Genomic DNA, 18296 nt, shown 5'->3' with positions numbered 1-18296 from the left:
TAGTGCAAAGAAAGTGACACAATTGGGGCGACATAGCTCAGGACGTAAGAACGGTTGTCTGGCAGTCGGAGGGTTGCCGGTTCAATCCCCGCCCTGGGCGTGTCAAAGTGTCCCTGAGCAAGACACCTAACCCCGAACTGCTCTGGTGAGTGAGAGGCATCAATTGTAAAGCGCTTTGGATAAAAGCGCTATATAAATGCAGTCCATTTACCGTTTACAATTCTTGTGACTGTTTTGTTCTCATAGAATGAGCGTTCTTGCAGAGAAGTGCCGTTGCAATGAAGTACACGGTGCACATGGAAGACCAGTAAGGGATCAGATTACAGTATAGTGATTGCTTCTCATGGTCTAATGATGGGAGGCTGGGACTGATTACACCCCACACTTTACATTACATTGCATTTATTTGGCAAATGCTTTTATCCAAAGCAACATACAATAACTGCTTTACGTGCATTGACCCTTCTCAAATTCCAAAATAATCTCGCACACAGACATGGACAGAACATCCAAACCCCACACAGAAGGGCCCTGGCTGAGACTCGAACCCAGGACCTACTTGCCGTGCGGCAAAAGTGCTACTCACTGCATTGCACCCCATTAATACTCAACTAATCCATTTATAAACACTAGTGCAGAGATTTCCTGAGAGACGAGGCAGCTGTACCAGCATAAAAAAGTAAAAAGTTTCCCTCTAAAACACCTGCACAGCTTTTAACATCAATTCTGAGTTAGGCATGATGTACAAAAAAAATAATCATCATCCATCCTGACTGAAGCATGGCAATGAGCTCCAGTAGACATTTCACTGTTTATAAGTCATATTAACTCAGAGCCTTGAGTCTATTCCATACTGCAACCGGTGACATTGCCCTGGAAACTACGAAACGCTCATTACGCACCATGGTTTTATGAACCAGGCCCGCGTGTGACAGGGATTCCCATCCTGGCTGCCGCGTAGCGACTCTCGTTAAGTAAAGTAGGTAATTGACTGCTAGCTGAGGAGCTGAAGGGCTCTCGCGACTGAAGGACCGGCGGTTCCTCACCTAGGGGGCGCGACAGTTAATCAGTGCGGTTCTTTCATCAATTACAATCCCCGATACATTCGAGCCAACCTCCTCGCTCGGATAATATGAATTCAATATCAATTCTGATGCTTTTTTAATGTTTTTTTTTTTTTGTTTTGCTTTGTTTGTTTTTCCTGCCTTACACAGACACAATTGTTTAGGTTTTTGTTTTAATCAACTACACTTACAATGATTATGTCCAAGGAGAACGATGATGGGTTTGGCTAATTATTTATGACTCAAAGGAACCAAAACAGTAGTGAATAGAATAGAAAATGCAGTCCATTTGAATAGGTTATTTATTTTCTGCTGCTACTGCTGCTGCTGCTGTTTTATTACCCGTGACAGTGTGCTGCATATCAAATACGTATCCTCCTACTTAGAGGACAAACACAGCGCAGAACTTTCGGTTTGAGCAGACTGTGGAACATTTTGCTAATTGAGCCCAAAAGGCACTGAAGTCTGTGCCTGTAAGACAGGCCCGATGTAGGCAGGAGGAACGCCTGTGCTGAAAATTCAGGTGCTGTTTATTACTGGATGAGACACTGGCCGAAGAAGAGTTCAATGGCTTCATTTTGGGTTTTTGGTGGTACTGCAAAACTCTGCTATCTATGAACTACAGGAAGGAAGAAGAGTGCAGTACAGGACTCCGGACCCAGAGCAAGCAATGTTGAAACACATTTTACAATTTACATAAATTGTCATTAGCTAACTCGATAATTTGAGGTGACCTAGTTTCAAATGCTTATGGGGATTTTTCAAAACCGAAAATAATGGAAAATATGAGTATTTATTTTAATCCCTTGAATACAAATCGTTCCATGCCATTGTTTCTCTCTGAAAATGACATCTTCTAAAATGAAAGCTTTTCGAAAAGGGGCCTCACGGTACTGCCCCAGGTTCCGCTTCATTATTGCCCATGACATTTTCACTGCGTGTGCTGAGCTGTTAGCCTGAAGCAGATGCCCATGTCTCTAGGCTTATTCCCCGGCCTAACGAGCCCTTGCTTTCAAAGGGAACGGGCCAAATCTTAACACAGCACACGTTTAAGCACGATCAGATCCCTCTCCGTTCCTTTAAGTCGCAGGAGCGACGGAAATAGCGCCGCCGTCTTCTCTGATCTGTTTGTATCTGACGGTGGGTGTTGCCCACGGCTAAAAGCGAACATTCGTCGCGGCGGGGGGAGAGTAGCAGCGAGAATGAAAAAAAGGAAAAAAAAACGGGAGGAAGCACGTCTGCAGTCCGATCCCCTCGTTCAAACGGTTCCTCCGATGTTTGAAGCTCATGCGAAAGGCTACTGGCTGAGCGCGAACCACACCATGAGCATATCAAAGCCGCTGCAGCCTCTTTGTGTTGTGGAAGTCAGAGGATTCAGTGTGGAAGCGCATGATGTCACAATAATTCATACCCACATATCCACAATATGTTTTATATGATATTCCTGGCATGATTTTGCTGGTTCCATGCCATATTATGTGAATTTTAGAGCCATGCATCTTTTGAAATGAAATACATATTGAAGAATTGTAATGGCTATAGTAATGTTAGGGTTGGAGTGAAAGCCTACAGGATGGTAGATCTCCAGCAACGGGGTTGGGCAGCCCTGCTCTAGCTGTTGAATGAGCTGTGCTTTGTTAGGTTTGGAGTGAAAACGTACAGGATGGTAGACATCTAGGAACATGGTTGGGCAGCCCTAGTCTAAGCTGTCACCCAATGAGACGCTTTTGACAGTGAACTAACCGTTGTTGGGTGGATGGGATGGGGGGTGGGGGGGGTGGTGCGGGATTTGGGTACCCAGGGTGACCTGGGCGTGTCACTTTTGTCTGTGTTTGATTCCCGCCCACTCTTCCCTTACCCTTGAGGGGAATTCCATCAGTCAGTCAAACTTAAGTGGTTGGGCACAGTCAGCGAAGCGGCGTGCTATTTTTAGACCGAGTGATGTCAGGAGGGACGTCGTGCTTGTCAATGAGACTTCCTTCCGCCCGCGCTCCTCTGCAACGCTCGAGGACGAACGATACCGCGCCTGGCGAGGGTTCAGACGCATTCGCTTATCCCTCTCGTTTACGTCGAGAATTAATTATTCAAATTAAAGTAAGCCTGGCTTACTTTTGATACGCTATTTTTAAATCTTACGTCTGGTTGGTTGCCAGAAGCTGCATATTTAAAAGGGGTTCCCGGGTGATTCTTTTCTAATGATTTGGACATGAGAGAGAGAGAGAGAGAGAAAGAGGCAAAGAGGGAGAGAGAGAGAGAGAGAGAGGGGAGAGGAAGACATATTTACTGTGAGACCTTTGATAAAGACAGTGGTTATACTAGGGTTGACTATATTAGGATCGATAATAAATATCCACCATGGCAGGTATTTTACACATAATACAAATCCTTTTAGAAGTTGCTCCTAAATGACTGTATATTCTCGATAAAAAAAAAGGTTATTAAAAGCCTTTTGGAGATTTTATTGCGAGTTTTGAATACACACTGTGACATCTGGCCAACAGGTGCCCACACACATTTACAGTTGAGGGTGCTCCTGCATATGATTCTAAATTTAGCAACATAACAAACTGGGATGGGATCCAGGCCTGTCGGTAGTACTGGCATCCTCTTGTCGGGCGATGACGTCGCTGGAGCAGGAGCTGGAACGACGGAGTGTTGGATGTTTGTCAGGAGCTCGAGCCAAGAGAACATGGGAGTCTATATCGCGAGCATCAGGGGATGCTCTCCACGAAAAGGATGCTCGGAGATGATTTCCATTTAAAACGAAACGTGTCAAACAGATGGTCGGGCCTGAAGAGAAGGGGGGTGGATAAAGAGGTGCCGATTGGTCGGGAGGGGTGGATGAAGAGGTGCCGATTGGTCGGGAGGGGTGGATGAAGAGGTGCCGATTGGTCGGGAGGGGTGGATAAAGACGTGCTGATTGGTTGGATGGGGTGCAGCGCTGTTTCAGTGGTGTAGCAGGAGTGTGGTGACCGTGAGGGGTCTTCTGTGGAGCAGAGCCAAAGCCCATCGTTTATATTTATGCATTCAGCCCCCCTGGATTCGACGGAAGGTCGTGCTTTGCATGCACGCGCGCAGACAATGCAATTGTGCCAGTGACTGCCAGATGACCAGGAATTACCTGACACCTATTTAGCATGTCACACCCGAGGTAAGATACACTTTGTTGAACCCCGTGGGGGCAATTTGTCCTCTGCATTTGACCCATCCTGGTTACTTAGCAATGCCAGGTCTAGAGGCCAGCGCCTTGATCAGAGGCAATGAATGTTGTTCGGTGAAGGAGGAAACCCACGCAAACATGGGGAGAAGAGACAGACTCCATGATCTGGCCCGGCCAGGACTGAAACCTGCAACCTCCCTCTTGCGAGGGAACAGTGTTAACCACTGTGCCACCGTGCCACCCCATGTGTCTACCTTGTCTGAGACATCCTTTCACAATGAATATCCATCCGTCCATCCATTATCTATACCTGCTTATCCTGAGTCGCAAGGGGTGCTGCAGCCTATCCCAGCATGCATTGGGCGAGAAGCAGGAATACACAATGGACAGGCTGCTAGTCTATCGCAGGGCACACACATCCTTCACTCACACACTCGTACCTAGGGGCAATTTAGCATCTCCAATTAACCTAACCTGCTGGTTTTTGGACTGCGTTAACAAACAGTAGTTAACACTCAAGTGGGAAAAAAAATGTTATTTTTTCCATTGGAAAACCTAATCCGTCAATCTGTATATAGAGATTAAACTCTCGTGTCAGTTGTTTGTGCCTTTGCTATAACCAATAAACACATTTATTTTCCTCTACTCGTGCAATTTCACCTGAGAGTCTGCCCTGAATCAAAGGATATCGTACTGACAGGCTTCTGATTGAAGTTCCCATGAAGCTCCATGGCTGATTTATGCATTCGGTGAACATTCGTCTGACGAGAATACCAACTGAGAAATGCTGCATGGCTCACGGTCAGGAAATTTCAAGGACTTTCATGGCAAGCTGCCCCATGCATACAAAGATCCACCACATGCGTGAAACAGAGACTCTCTTTTATAAGCCAAATCTTATAAAAGACAGAAGGTGCTCTCAGTATGGGACAGTGCATGTAACTAAAAATATATATACCCGGGCTCTTCAGAGAGACTACCAAAAATAGACACTGAAGAACTCATAGAAAATAAAGCACGTTTATTTAAATAAGACTGATGTTTCGACTTGGCTGTGTATGTGAATACATACATAGATGCATTACGAGACAATACTATATACATTACTCAGTAAATACGGTCTCTGCTGCCCTTAATTATCTCCCTGTTTTGATGGCATTTCTTGCCGAAGTTGCCTTGAAGATCTTCCGATCCTTAGTATTGTAATTTTAATTCTTTGGTGTGGCGCTGTGTCCGAGTAATATGCAAACTGGGCATGCATGTGTAGATTTGTTGGTATGATTCCCAAGTGGGGCACTGTCATTATACCCTTGAGCAACGGTACTTTGCTTCAGTACTAAATCTCTTCAGTAAAATATTACTAGTGTAAAATGGACTGTATGAAAAACAAATAATGTAAGCTGTGAAAAATTTCTCTGGGTAAGAATGTCTGCTTAATGCTAAACCATTTATGGAGCAAGATGACAAATATGTGATTGGAATGTTCTTAACTGAACATTTTAATGCTGATGTAACAATCACTACTGCTAATAGAAATCAAGAGAGTTCTAGAACTCTGACTTAGAATTTTGAAAAAAAAAATAAAATAAATTCCAAAAAACCGACTCTTCAAATGCTTTTTTTGCTTCTGTTGACAGTGTGTGGTACTGGTGAGGCTTTGTAGTAAACCAAGTCACCTTTAAAGAAAGCGGCAAACCCTTCCTGCTTAGCCCTCATCTAACAAGATAGGGACTTCATAGATGCATATAGGCCATAATATTTGCTGTGGGTTGGCTCCAAGCCAAGTTGACTCCACTTGCATCTCACCAGGCAGTCCTGTACTCCAGGTAGCAATGTCATCCCAGCCTGGTGGGTCATCAAGCTCCTTGAGTTCTTCTCCTAGCCTTTTCACATACAAATTGCATGCTCATTAGCACTTGTTAATGTACTTGTGCTGTTGACTTTTATAGGGGTTCTCACTGCCCACCACTTCCCACAGTACAAGAAGCAGTGAAAAATTGTACTGTCTAAATTCAAATAAAAAACCCAATTATGTATGATTATACAATTATACAAGCTGCAGTGAGTGTGAATTGCACAGGTGTCACAACGGTTTGTCCAGTCAAAAGTGTTTGCAGGTTTTTACCTGCATGAGCTAGCTGCTTGCTGGAACTTTCTAAAAAATAAAAATAAAAAGAAAAAAAAAAGAAAAAAGAAAAGCATTTATGGTACATCAAAAGAGGCGCCTTGTTAGCACACTTTGTGAGATCGCTGGCTTACCCCATTGGGGTAGAATGACCTACATCGCAAGAATGCAGTGTGAGAAACTTGGCTTCTGGAGCTCAGACTTAGTTCAAGTCCTTAATAAAGGACAGCCGTCGTCAGAAGGAGCATCAAAGAGAGCTTTGATTAAAAATACACCAACACTGCTTCAAATAAAAATCTTGAGTTTTAGTCTCATGACACACACAGCAAAATGTCAATGTCATTTGATTAAGTTGAATGGTTGGGTGGGAGGGTGAATTCTTTGGCGATTGTACACATTGGCAACGTTTCCCTGTCAGAAATTCCAGCCACCAGCCTAAGATGGAATCTAGCAGGAACCAGCTTCTGCTCCAGCTGGACTCCATCTGGACTCCATCTGGATTTGGTGATGGTCTGCTGTCTGTACCAAGCTGGCCCACCAGCTGGACATGGTCTTGCCAGCTTTGTTGCTCTCTCAACCATCTTGTCGCCAAGCTTGACCATCTCCAAACCAGCTTAAAACCAGCTGGATCTGCTTCCAGCCAGGCTGGAACCATGCCAGAATTTCCTCTAGGTCTTCTTTTCTTCAGCATTTAGGAACGTACAAGGCAGGGCTTTTTACAAAAATCAAATTCAGATGTTATCATCGTTCCATAACCTTATTATGATCTCTGTGGTTCTGTTTCACAACTGCATGACCATCCGATTTCTTCTCAATGGTGTGACAGAAGGGTGTGTACTCTGATGGATGAGCAGATGCTAATCTGCCATGATGAGTGACTGAGTTCAGAGTCAAGTTGTTGTGGTATTCAGTCTATAATTATTGACAGGGGATCAGTAGGTGGGAGTGTACCAAGTTGCTTGGTCATCTAATTGCTGAATGTTGATTTTTGAATCAAGAACTGGGAGGACTCACTACACAGGAAGATAATCAAGTTCTCTCATTTCTGTTTTCCAGAGGATCTCTTAGGCTGTGATACATTGTACAAATCTGGTCACAAACATAAGTAAGCTTATGTCTGACCTCTCCACGAAGATCTTTTATAATAAAATATAATAATAAATTACCTGAACTTGAACCATTGCACCAGTCTTTCTCCACAGATTTCTTTACGCATACTGAAAAAGTATGTGAGCATGGGTGTGTGCACTTGTTGTACGTCGCTCTGGATAAGAGCATCTGCTAAATGCCTGTAATGTAATGTAATGTAATGTGTGAGTGAATGTGAGAGACAGACTGATTGTGTGCGTGCTTTGAAATATGGATCCTATGGAACAAGAGAACCCCAGAAACGTGCTTGATTAAATAAACCAAGAATATAGATCAACCTAAGCAGTTTACTGGATGGGTGCTCCATAATATATGCCTGCCTGTCTAAACAGCTGGCTCTGCCCCTCTCTCCTCTTGCAGTTTGTGGCCTTCGCCTCCTTGTTCTTCATCCTCGTCTCCATCACCACCTTCTGCCTGGAGACGCACGAGGCCTTCAACACCATCGTCAACAAGACGGACGCGTCGCGCAACGACAGCCAGCCGGACCCCGGCCCGCACTACGAGATCGAGACGGACCCGGCGCTCACCTACGTGGAGGGCGTCTGCGTCCTCTGGTTCACCATCGAGTTCCTGGTGCGGGTGACCTTCAGCCCGGACAAGCTGGAGTTCGTCAAGAGCGTGCTGAACATCATCGACTTCGTGGCCATCCTGCCCTTCTACCTGGAGGTGGGGCTGAGCGGGCTCTCCTCCAAGGCCGCCAAGGACGTGCTGGGCTTCCTGCGTGTGGTGCGATTCGTGCGGATCCTGCGCATCTTCAAGCTCACCCGCCATTTTGTGGGTCTCCGCGTGCTGGGCCACACGCTCCGCGCCAGCATCAACGAGTTCCTCCTCCTCATCATCTTCCTCGCCCTGGGCGTGCTCATCTTCGCCACCATGATCTACTACGCCGAGCGCGTCGGGGCCAGCCCCACCGACCCCACCGCCAGCAAGCACACCGAGTTCAAGAACATCCCCATCGGCTTCTGGTGGGCGGTGGTCACCATGACCACGCTGGGCTACGGCGACATGTACCCCAAGACCTGGACGGGCATGCTGGTGGGCGCCCTGTGCGCCCTGGCTGGGGTGCTGACCATCGCCATGCCCGTGCCCGTCATCGTCAACAACTTCGGGATGTACTACTCGCTGGCCATGGCCAAGCAGAAGCTGCCCAAGAAGAGGAAGAAGCATATCCCCCAGGGCCCGCAGGCGGGGTCCCCCACCTACGGCCACGCGGAGCTCAACCTCACCTGCAACAGCACCCAGGTGGACCCCTGCCTGGGCAACCGGGGGAACAGGGTGCTGGAACGCAACAGATCGGGTGAGCAGCGGCAGCAGCTGCTGTGTGGCGTAGTGGGTTAGCGTGCCGGGTTGTATTGTATGCTTTTAATGGCAGGGTGTTTCCCCTTTTGTTTTGCAGCCTGAATAGATCTGAATATAACCAGCTGCATGTAGTAATTATTCCGGGATGCAAATAATGCTCCCGAAACTTTGCACGTGGGTGTGGAAGATTGAGAGGGATACAGACAACGTGTGCGCGCGTGTGTGTGTGTGTGTGTGTGTGTGTAGTGCATAGTGTGTGTTTGTGTAACTTTGGGTGCAGCACTCAAAAATCAGATATTATTTTCATCATTTATTTGTACCAAAGATGGTGCCGGAGTACTTTAAACTGTGGTTTGTTTTTTTAAACCACTGAGGGACAGCACTCGAGGGTTCAACAGCAGTGTCCCATCCGTGGTGCCAATCTCAGCGCATCATGATTCACACCTTGACCCCAGAGACCGTGTCTATTTTGAGTCTCTAAGTGACCTTTAAGCTCCCCCCCCCCCTCTTGTGAGTGTGTTTCTGTACGCCCTATGGCTGTAGCACACGCTTGATGTGAATGTTTGATGTGTGTGTCGTGCATTGTCTCTAACTCCCCCGCCAACCCTCCCCGACCCGCCACCCCGGAGCAGTGCTTTCAGGCGACTGCAGCGGGGGAAGTGACCTCACCCTCTCCCCGGAGGACTGCAATCCCCTGCGGAGGTCCAGCACGCGCGACAGGATCCGGAGGAGCGCCGGGGGCACCTGCTTCCTGCTGGCGGCCAGCGACTACACCTGCTCCACCGACGGGGGCGTCCGCAAAACAGGTGCGCCCCGTCCCCTCTCTCTCCGCCTCTCGGTCCTCTCCTACACCTCTCTCCACCTCTCAGTCCCTCTCCTACACCTCTCTCTGCCTCTCAGTCCCTCTCCTACACCTCTCTCCATCTCTCAGTCCCTCTCCTACACCTCTCAGTCCCTCTCCTACACCTCTCTCCACCTCTCAGTCCCTCTCCTACACCTCTCTCCACCTCTCAGTCCCTCTCCTACACCTCTCAGCCTCTCTCCGCCCCTCTCCTACACCTCTCTCCACCACTCAGTCGCTCTCTTACACCTCTCTCCACCACTCTGTCCCTCTCTTACACCTCTCTCCACCACTCTGTCCCTCTCTTACACCTCTCTCCACCACTCAGTCCCTCTCCTACACCTCTCTCCACCACTCAGTCCCTCTCTTACACCTCTCTCCACCTCTCTGTCCCTCTCCTACACCTCTCCCCACCTCTCAGTCCCTCTCCTACACCTTTCTCCACCTCTGTCCCTCTCCTACACCTCTCTCCGCCTCTCAGTCCCTCTCCTACACCTCTCCGCCTCTGTCCCTCTCCTACACCTGAGAGACCGTGGGCTGCTGGGAATTTACTTAACTAGATTAGACCCAGTATTTACCTCACTCCTTACTGTGGCCTGTATTAACCAAAGTACTTAGCCGGAAAATAAATAACTAAAACCTACTCTAGTTATAGTAACTAAAACCTATACAAATATTTCCCATGCCAGAACAGATTTTATTTTGTTTAGCGTACTTGTATAACACTAAGCGCAACAGCAGGCTTGGATTAGCCTACATTTACCAGCAGCTTCATTTTCAAAAAATCCTGAACAACTGAACCTGATCCTGAATTACTGAACAACTGCAGGCGAGTTTTGGGATATTTTTTGTTAAGAAAAGCTGCTTTACTATTTTATGCAAGTTAAGATATGCATTCGTATCACATGGCAGTTGAACTTTTATCTTCATTATCATAGCAATTAATCTACGCTGTAATATGGGACCCCATTAAGCTACAAGATAATTGCTTATAGTGAGAACCTAATACCCTTTTCCCAGCCTGTGATCTGAATCCAATGATCTCGCTGAGCGTAGAGTGGGACATTCAAACGCAATAAACCTCCAATGAGTTGTGAAGGACACTGGATTTCCCCAGCTAAGATAAGAGCGAAGTGAAATTCAGAGGTGGAAAGTCCAGGGGTCAGCAGATATATCCAGCAGTATAAATAGATATAAATGCTGTGTGTAAAGAGTTGTGTAAATCGCTCTGGATAGGAGCGTCTGCTAAATGCCTGTAACTGGTTAGCGATGACCCAACAGGCACCGCGCGGAGCGACCCTAAATCCCAGGTGGCTTCGGGAGACACAGACCCTCCAAGTCGAAGTCAAGTCAAGTTTTACTTATATGGCACATTTACAACAACCGCAGTTGACCAAAGTGCTTGAACAAGCTTAAAATACAAAACATTCAAGTGTCTTTGAGTTCATGAAAAGCGCTAAATAAAATAAATTTATTATTATTATTAATTAATAAAAATGAATATAATTCCAGGTGCGCCCGCGTGCCATCGCGGCCTCTGCTCACTCTGTGGTCCTTTGCAGGTGAAGGGGACATAAGTAATGCCAACTTTGTCTCCCCGTTGAGAAGGGCTGCAGCCGATATGGACTGTTAACCCTTCAGGTAGAGCACTCCACAGGTGCTTTTTAGCACCACGGCTTTTTCGTGTGGTGTTAAAACGCGGTATTATTCTTGACGAATAATCACGTCCTGACTGAGTTTTTAGAACGGAGTAAGATGTTTGCACTAAAACACAGCAGATTTAAACTCTGTTAAACCTGCATTGCTTTTGTTAAATGCTAATGTTTTTTCACCCCCCCCCCCCCCCAAAGTGTTTATAAAAATGAACAATGAAAACAGAATGATGTGGTCAGATAACGGTTGAATACTGGCAACACCTGTTTTTAATTGAATGAAAATGCATTGTTTGTGCAGTAATTAACACATGCACGGTTTTAAATGCCTGAACCATCAATATCTTTCATAAAGAACAGCAGAAAGTGCATTTATCAAGAGGTAGAATACCGTATTAAATAACATTCACTAGTTAGATTTTGAGTATTATAGGTTTTTGCAATGCAGCAGTTGTATTATCACCAAATTCAATTACGAAATGAGTAATTTTATGCAAAACATGAGTTGAAGATATTCATTCTTATGTATCATTCAAGATGAAGTGATTTTTCATTCATCGTGAAAATAAAGGGAAATTCGAGTTCTTTTTTCTATCTAGACTTTTCACAATGACAGAAAATGTAATCTAGCCAAGTTGGTCTTTTGTACAGTAAATTTGCAAAAATCCTCAAAGATGTTTTCAATCACGTATGACCCTTTGCATTTTCACGAATGGACTCCTGCTCGTTAAGCACCGTGGAACCCAGAGCTGTGCATGACCCCTCTGTTACTTCCCATCACATGTCCGTGTCTTGTCTTGTTCTTGACTGCTGATTGGCCGATGGCGACTCACCCTCGTTTTTTTTTTTTGTTTTTGTTTTGTTTTGTCTTGTGCACTTCTCCCCCTGCGTTTGAAGGCTACGAGAAATCCAGGAGCTTAAGCAACATAGCAGGCCTGGCCGGCAGCGCCCTGAGGCTGTCTCCGGTGACATCGCCCTACAACTCGCCCTGTCCAATGAGGCGCTCTCGCTCTCCCATCCCATCAATCCTGTGAGGCCAGGCCCCACGCCCCCCCCGCCTCTCCCTCATCTTCCATACGGGCCGTCTCTCCTCCCCCCCTCGAATTCAGCAGAGGGACTGCCTGCGCCCCGCAGAATTACGTTTGGCGTGCCGACGGTGCGATACGAATTTGCGTATGGTGTTAAAACTGTAGCAGGACACGAGGAGCCAATCTGTTTTTTCCCCCCCCAATGGACAAAACCCCGCCCATCTTTGACTAGTGAGGAGAGTAGCGCTTCCTTTTTTGGTTAGCAATCGTCCCTTAATAATGGTAGCTTCTCAATAGCAATAAGTAGGACAATTAATGGCTTTTCCACATGGCCATATAAAGTTTAATAACAGTGTTTTAAAATCAGGGAGATTATTTACGCAGCCCTATTTAAATGAGATTATGTGCTTCCAAACCATATAATCACCCCCCCCTTTGGACCTCACGTCAATGACTGTTATCCCATCCTCCCCCCCCCTCCCTCCTGGAGATGTCTGGAGCCTTGTCTTGATTCACGTGCCACGCCCCTCCCCCCCCCCCCACCACGCAAACCACCGGGCCTTGGTCACATCTTTGCATGGATCATCCTGTGTCATCGTCTTACAGCAATGTTATAAGCAAAGCAAAAAAACAAAAAAAAAAAAAACGAACAAAAAAACAAAAAGGAAACCCCGTTTCTCGGACATGGAATGTGCACTGGACCTGTGTGTGTGTGTGTATGTGCGTGTGCGTGCGCTGTCTGCTGCAAAGACAGGACAGCATTGGGAATGCCCCAGCGGACTGTCCCTCCTGTGCATGTGGCTGAGCTCCTCCCTCGCTGCTGGTTTTTTTTCTTCTTTTCTTTGCCCAAACTGTCACCACATGGCCAAAAAACTGAGCTGTCTCCGGTTGTCTAGGTGCAGAGAACTGCAAAGACGTTGTCTTTACTGGTTGCATACAAGCTGAGAGCAGCACTCTTTCTTAATGGACTGGAAGGCTTCGTCAAGATGCTATAAAAGGTAATGTCATCTCTATGGCTTGCATTGAAACTCATCACAGATCTCAGTAGGCAAATTAACTGCATTTTGTTTGTATGCCCAGGGGGTCATTTGGCAATATTGTGGCCGAATTGCAGTTTCAAAAGTGGGTTTCAGTACATTAAGTGTTGACAGAATGTACAGAGTGCGTTCTTATGTAATTTAAATAAGTAATTCACCGTAAAGTTTGACCTCTTTTTTGTAAAGAAAAAAAAATTCAAGGTTAAACACACACACACACATTATGCTTTGGGATCTAGTGCATTATGGGTTGTTTGTAGCACTCAGTAGGGATGAGTTGCCGAGAAACAAGAAGGGCCATTTTACTGATCTTGACAGACACACCTACACAGGTAAATTGCTATTTACGTGAGTAGATTCTAACAGGTGGGTCACACATAGTATGATCTTGCTGGTTCCAGAAATGCATCTCACCCATTACCTATGGCAACAATAGCATGGTTGCTAAGCAACTGGCACACATTGAGGTGTGACTGTACAGTTGACTGTCACAGGCACAACACGCGCACAGACACACACACTTACTGTAAATACTGTTAATTAGTGTGAAAAGGCATACAGTATACACCAAATAGATACAAAGATATGGCGTTATATTAGTACCATTAAGAACTGATATAGAAAAAAATATTGATTGGTAATAAAAAAATTTAAATAAAATGTATTTTTCTTTTTTATTTTCTTAAAGGAAAAGTTAGTTTAAATTGATTTATATCTCGTGAAAATAAAAATTAAAAACCAGTTATAGCCAATAAATCAATATTTTTAAAGTATTCTTAATGGGACTAATCTAGAACCATAAAAATATATTTTTATCAATTTGTTGGGCCACCCCCAGTGTAATGATAAAGCTAATGGGGAAAGCATATGCATACACAGAAAAAATGAAATATAAAAATATATGTTACCTTTGTATTAATCAATGCCTGTATATATGTGTAATCGTGTTCTGTAGCATGAATCTGCATGACCGTCTTTGTAATATACAATGAATATTCCCGCAGAAACATTTCTGATATTTAGAAATGAGGGCAATATATATTTTTTTTTTCAACATGTTCACAGATATTTTGTTTTGGAGAAATATTATTGCTGATGGAACTTGTGGGAAAAGCTGCTGCTGCTGTCTTTGGCCACAGCACAGAACAGCATTACTCATGGATTAAAACAACACAGTGGACACTGGATAACTACAGCTGTTGACTGGACAACTGTCAGAGGAAGTTCCTTCAGAATTCTGAGGAATTCCCAGAGTTCCGAGGAACGTTGGGATCACTGGGCTGGGGGAATTAAAAAAAAAAAAAGAAACTACTGTTGCTATTGTGGCCACAATGGACACACACCCTGAACACAAGGATTAAATATATATTTGTATATATTAACTCAAGGCACGTGAGGAAACAAACTCTTCTCACGCAGTCTTCTAAAGGAAAGAGGAACAAAGTCTTTGTGGATCTTACGTGTGACACCCATATGTCTATAACTCTTTGCCATCCACGGAATCCCTGCAATAAGTGTATTAAAACATTTAAAGCCAAGATAGATCTGGACAAATGGTTTATCTGTAAATCTATAAATCCATAGACAGGGGGGAAAAAAATATGTGCTAAAGATTAATAAATGTGACAAATAGTCGATACTTTTATTTTCTTTAGTATTCTGGTGGATTCATTACTGTTTTGCTTTCCATTACGCAGTAGCCACTACAATACACTACAGATAAAGGAGCAGGAATATGGTGTTGGTTTCCAGATTTTACCTCTGCCTTCAGAAGATAAGAATGTTCGTGGCTGACTGGCAGAATAGAAGGAAACGCGCATACTTAAAAGGAGGTTTCTCATCGTGTCATCTGGACTACATACATATTTTGTTGGATTCATGTCCTATATTTAATCTTCACACAGTCAAAGGGACTTTGATAAATAAAATTCTTCCCCTAATTACACCAGGAAACTTTTGACATTAGTATCCCTGTAGCAGACAATTCAGAGATTTCATATATAATCTGTAAGCGATCGAATATGGCTTTTGTAGTTGATGAAATGAATGAAACATGGACGAAGCCTATGGATGAATTCAAACGAAATTGGGGAAAAAAATGTCCTTAAACCTTTTCCTTCTGTGCCATTCCTTTTTTCTTTGTTGGCATTTCTTACACAGCATCCAGTTTGTCAGTTGCTAAAATTAAGATTGTGAAAAGTGTGAAGATTTTGGAACTCTGTCAATAGAGAGTTATATTGTTTACACAATAAACATAAAATTATTTTAGGCTAGAACCTAATCTGACAGGTTAGACTAACTCTGTTCTACTTAGAGCCCTATTTTGACTGCTCAGGAAAGCTGGTGCCAGCACAAATGTAGTTTTTTGTTGGAGTTCTAGAGCCACCCAAACCTACGCAAGCACATAACTAATGATTGTGCTGAGGCTGGTATTTACATTCCTGTTTTTCTTCGTGTTGGGTGGTTGGAATGAGGTCTGAGTCAGTGGTTTGGGGGTGTAAACTGCTGCAGAGACACCCACATACATACATACAATACCATATTTTAATCCATCATGTTACATTCGCCTGACATCGGTTTTTTTAATGTTTGTGTTTGCAAACAAGTGGAGCACCCAAACATAGACTATGACTAATAATTAAACATGTGTTTTGTGAGATAATTCCCATCAATCATCCTGCTTATTCAGTGACCTTCATTCATGATACATACTGTATAGAAGCAGCATCTTTACTGAGAGGAATGCACGGTTCTAGTTAAAATCTCATGGCCCCGTTCACACACAGGAAGCCACAACAATGTCAGGTTCGATTATCAGGGTTAGGTAGTGGTTTTTCCCCATTCACACACACACACACATTTATTAAAGGAATTGTGTCAGAAACAAAAAGGTCTTACGTAAGAACGTTGTTAACTTTTGGATGCTTTGCCCAGGGATGTTGTTGCTTTTGTTCACAAGTTTAGCCGTGACAAAGATTTCCGAAAACCTTCTTAGGTGCTGACCCGGGCAAATTGGAGACAAATCAGCTCCTTTTTACACACAACGCCGACAGTGAAACCTGCTGCAATGTTTTTGGGCCAAGATGCATGTGTAACGGTAGCATTATACATACAAACTGCTCGTTTCCATTCTGGCCAAATCGACAGCCTCTCACAGATGACCAGGACCCATTAAAGATGTGTTTGTTTTTGTATTGTTATGTACTGTGTGTTATAAGATCAGAGAAGGAGACATAGAATGTGCTACATAAACACAGCACATTTATGCAGCACATAAACCTGCCACCTAATCATCCCCTGATTTAATTGGCTAAAAATATTCTTCTCTCCTTCTCCACCTGGAGATGATGGGTGGTGAGCGTTTTGTCGCAAAATGGCTGCCGTGCAGCACCCTGACGGGTGCTACACATTGGAGGTGGTTGTGGCGTTTCCTCCCTCAACACTGTAAAGCACTTTGAGTCGTCTGCTAGTGAGAGAAGTGCTATATACATGCAAGGAATTAAAATTATATATATATATTTTTTTATTATTTTTATTTTATTTTTTTTTTACAAGGAATATAAAAATGTTCTGATTAGCCAGTGCAGGGTCAAAAATGCACCATAACTTCAGCTCATTACACACTTAACCCACACCAAGAAACGCAGAGCGCCATGTGTGCCATTTACTCCTCTTTCTTTATCTGTGCAAGTGTCTGCCAACTGCTTTTACCTCTTTTAAAATAAGGCCCATTAAGAGATGGCTGCTTTGGGCAGCCTCCATTTTGTTAAGATACTCTCTCATTCTCTCTTTCCGTTCAAAAAGTAAAAGACATTATCATTTATCCAACCCATTCGATCCTTGTTAAATACGAGTGTCAGACTGTAGCTGTTCTATTGAAGACACCACTCACTACAAAAAGTAAAACACAGAAATACTTTCAGTTTTGTCAATGCTAAAGATAAGCTGCTTAAAACCATCGTCTTTTAATAAAACACCTGCATATGAAATGACCCCACCTGGATGGAAAATAACCTTTTGAGCGCACAGTCAAGGCCATCATTACATTAACACCATTTTATTTCATCTGCAAAACAGAGTACTGTTTTTTTTCATGACATAAATGGTATACAGCTATAAGTTTATCTAAATTAATTTTCATTAATGCAAATGTACCAATTTGCACTGTGATTTTCACCTGCAGTATATATGGAATGGATTTCTGAATCATTTGCTTTAACAAGAGGACTGCTCTTTTCAACAGGAGGCTATAGGATTTTCTCTCTCTCCCATGGGGAATCGGGATTTCACATCAACAAACAAAAGATTAGCAACTCCATGTTGGAGTCATTTGCACAGTGAATGCGTATTAAGACTGTAATATATTCACACTCTCTCAAACATGTCCATTGGCAAGTAATAACCCACGATATAGATGTTTGTATATTTTATCAAATGCTGCTAACATATTTAAAAATGACCAGGGCATCCTACTAAATATACTGTATAGAGGAAAAAAAACGTGTTTCAAACATTGTGAAAGAAAACCTGTTAGAATTTCAGTGATGTGTGTTCTTTGTGTATGTTGTGGAGGAAGTAGCACTGTAATGTGTCTCTTTCAGAGTCATGTTGTGTTCTAATGTTGTGTTGCTCGGTGATGTCTGCAGTTGTCAAGGTTACTGCACAGGATCTGTGTTTTGTATAAGTAGTCAATGTGGGGACAGTGCAAGCTTTGGGACTACTGTGGGGGCCATTGTTCCGCACCCCCCCCCCCACCACCCCCCCGCATCGTGTATGCACCACCCATGATACGTCATGTACAAATTCCATACGTCACATTCAAACAATGTGTGTAGTTACAGCAAATACAGTGTGAGGACCTCACAGAAATGTATCACCTGTCTGTATCATCAATTAAAATGTGGTTTCCTTTCTTCAAAACTCTCAAAATTAACATTAACA

General features: G+C 44.0%; 1 protein-coding gene across 7 annotated transcripts in view; it reads left to right on the top strand.

Moving 5' to 3' along the window:
* Positions 1-15000, top strand: part of kcnc2 (potassium voltage-gated channel, Shaw-related subfamily, member 2) — a 43010-nt gene extending 28010 nt beyond the window's left edge. Inside the window, exons 2-6 of one of the 7 annotated variants that reach the window (XR_004766199.1) lie at positions 7859-8795; positions 9430-9603; positions 11201-11279; positions 13215-13316; positions 14421-15000. Coding sequence is in view for 5 of the 7 variants with exons in the window: in XM_035426538.1 (XP_035282429.1) it covers positions 7859-8795; positions 9430-9603; positions 12188-12324 (1248 nt within the window). In the remaining 2 variants the exon portion in view is untranslated. Of the gene's footprint in view, positions 1-7858; positions 8796-9429; positions 9604-11200; positions 11280-12187 lie in introns of all 7 variants that reach the window. The other 6 variants (XR_004766198.1, XM_035426539.1, XM_035426542.1 and 3 more) reach the window with 6 other exon arrangements.
* Positions 15001-18296: the final 3296 nt, after the last annotated feature.

Source organism: Anguilla anguilla, chromosome 7 (genome assembly GCF_013347855.1).
Source record: "Anguilla anguilla isolate fAngAng1 chromosome 7, fAngAng1.pri, whole genome shotgun sequence".
In the NCBI taxonomy this organism is placed as follows: Eukaryota; Metazoa; Chordata; class Actinopteri; order Anguilliformes; family Anguillidae; genus Anguilla; species Anguilla anguilla.
Note: the sequence above shows the minus strand (reverse complement) of the source record. Positions and strands in the feature narration are given on the sequence as shown.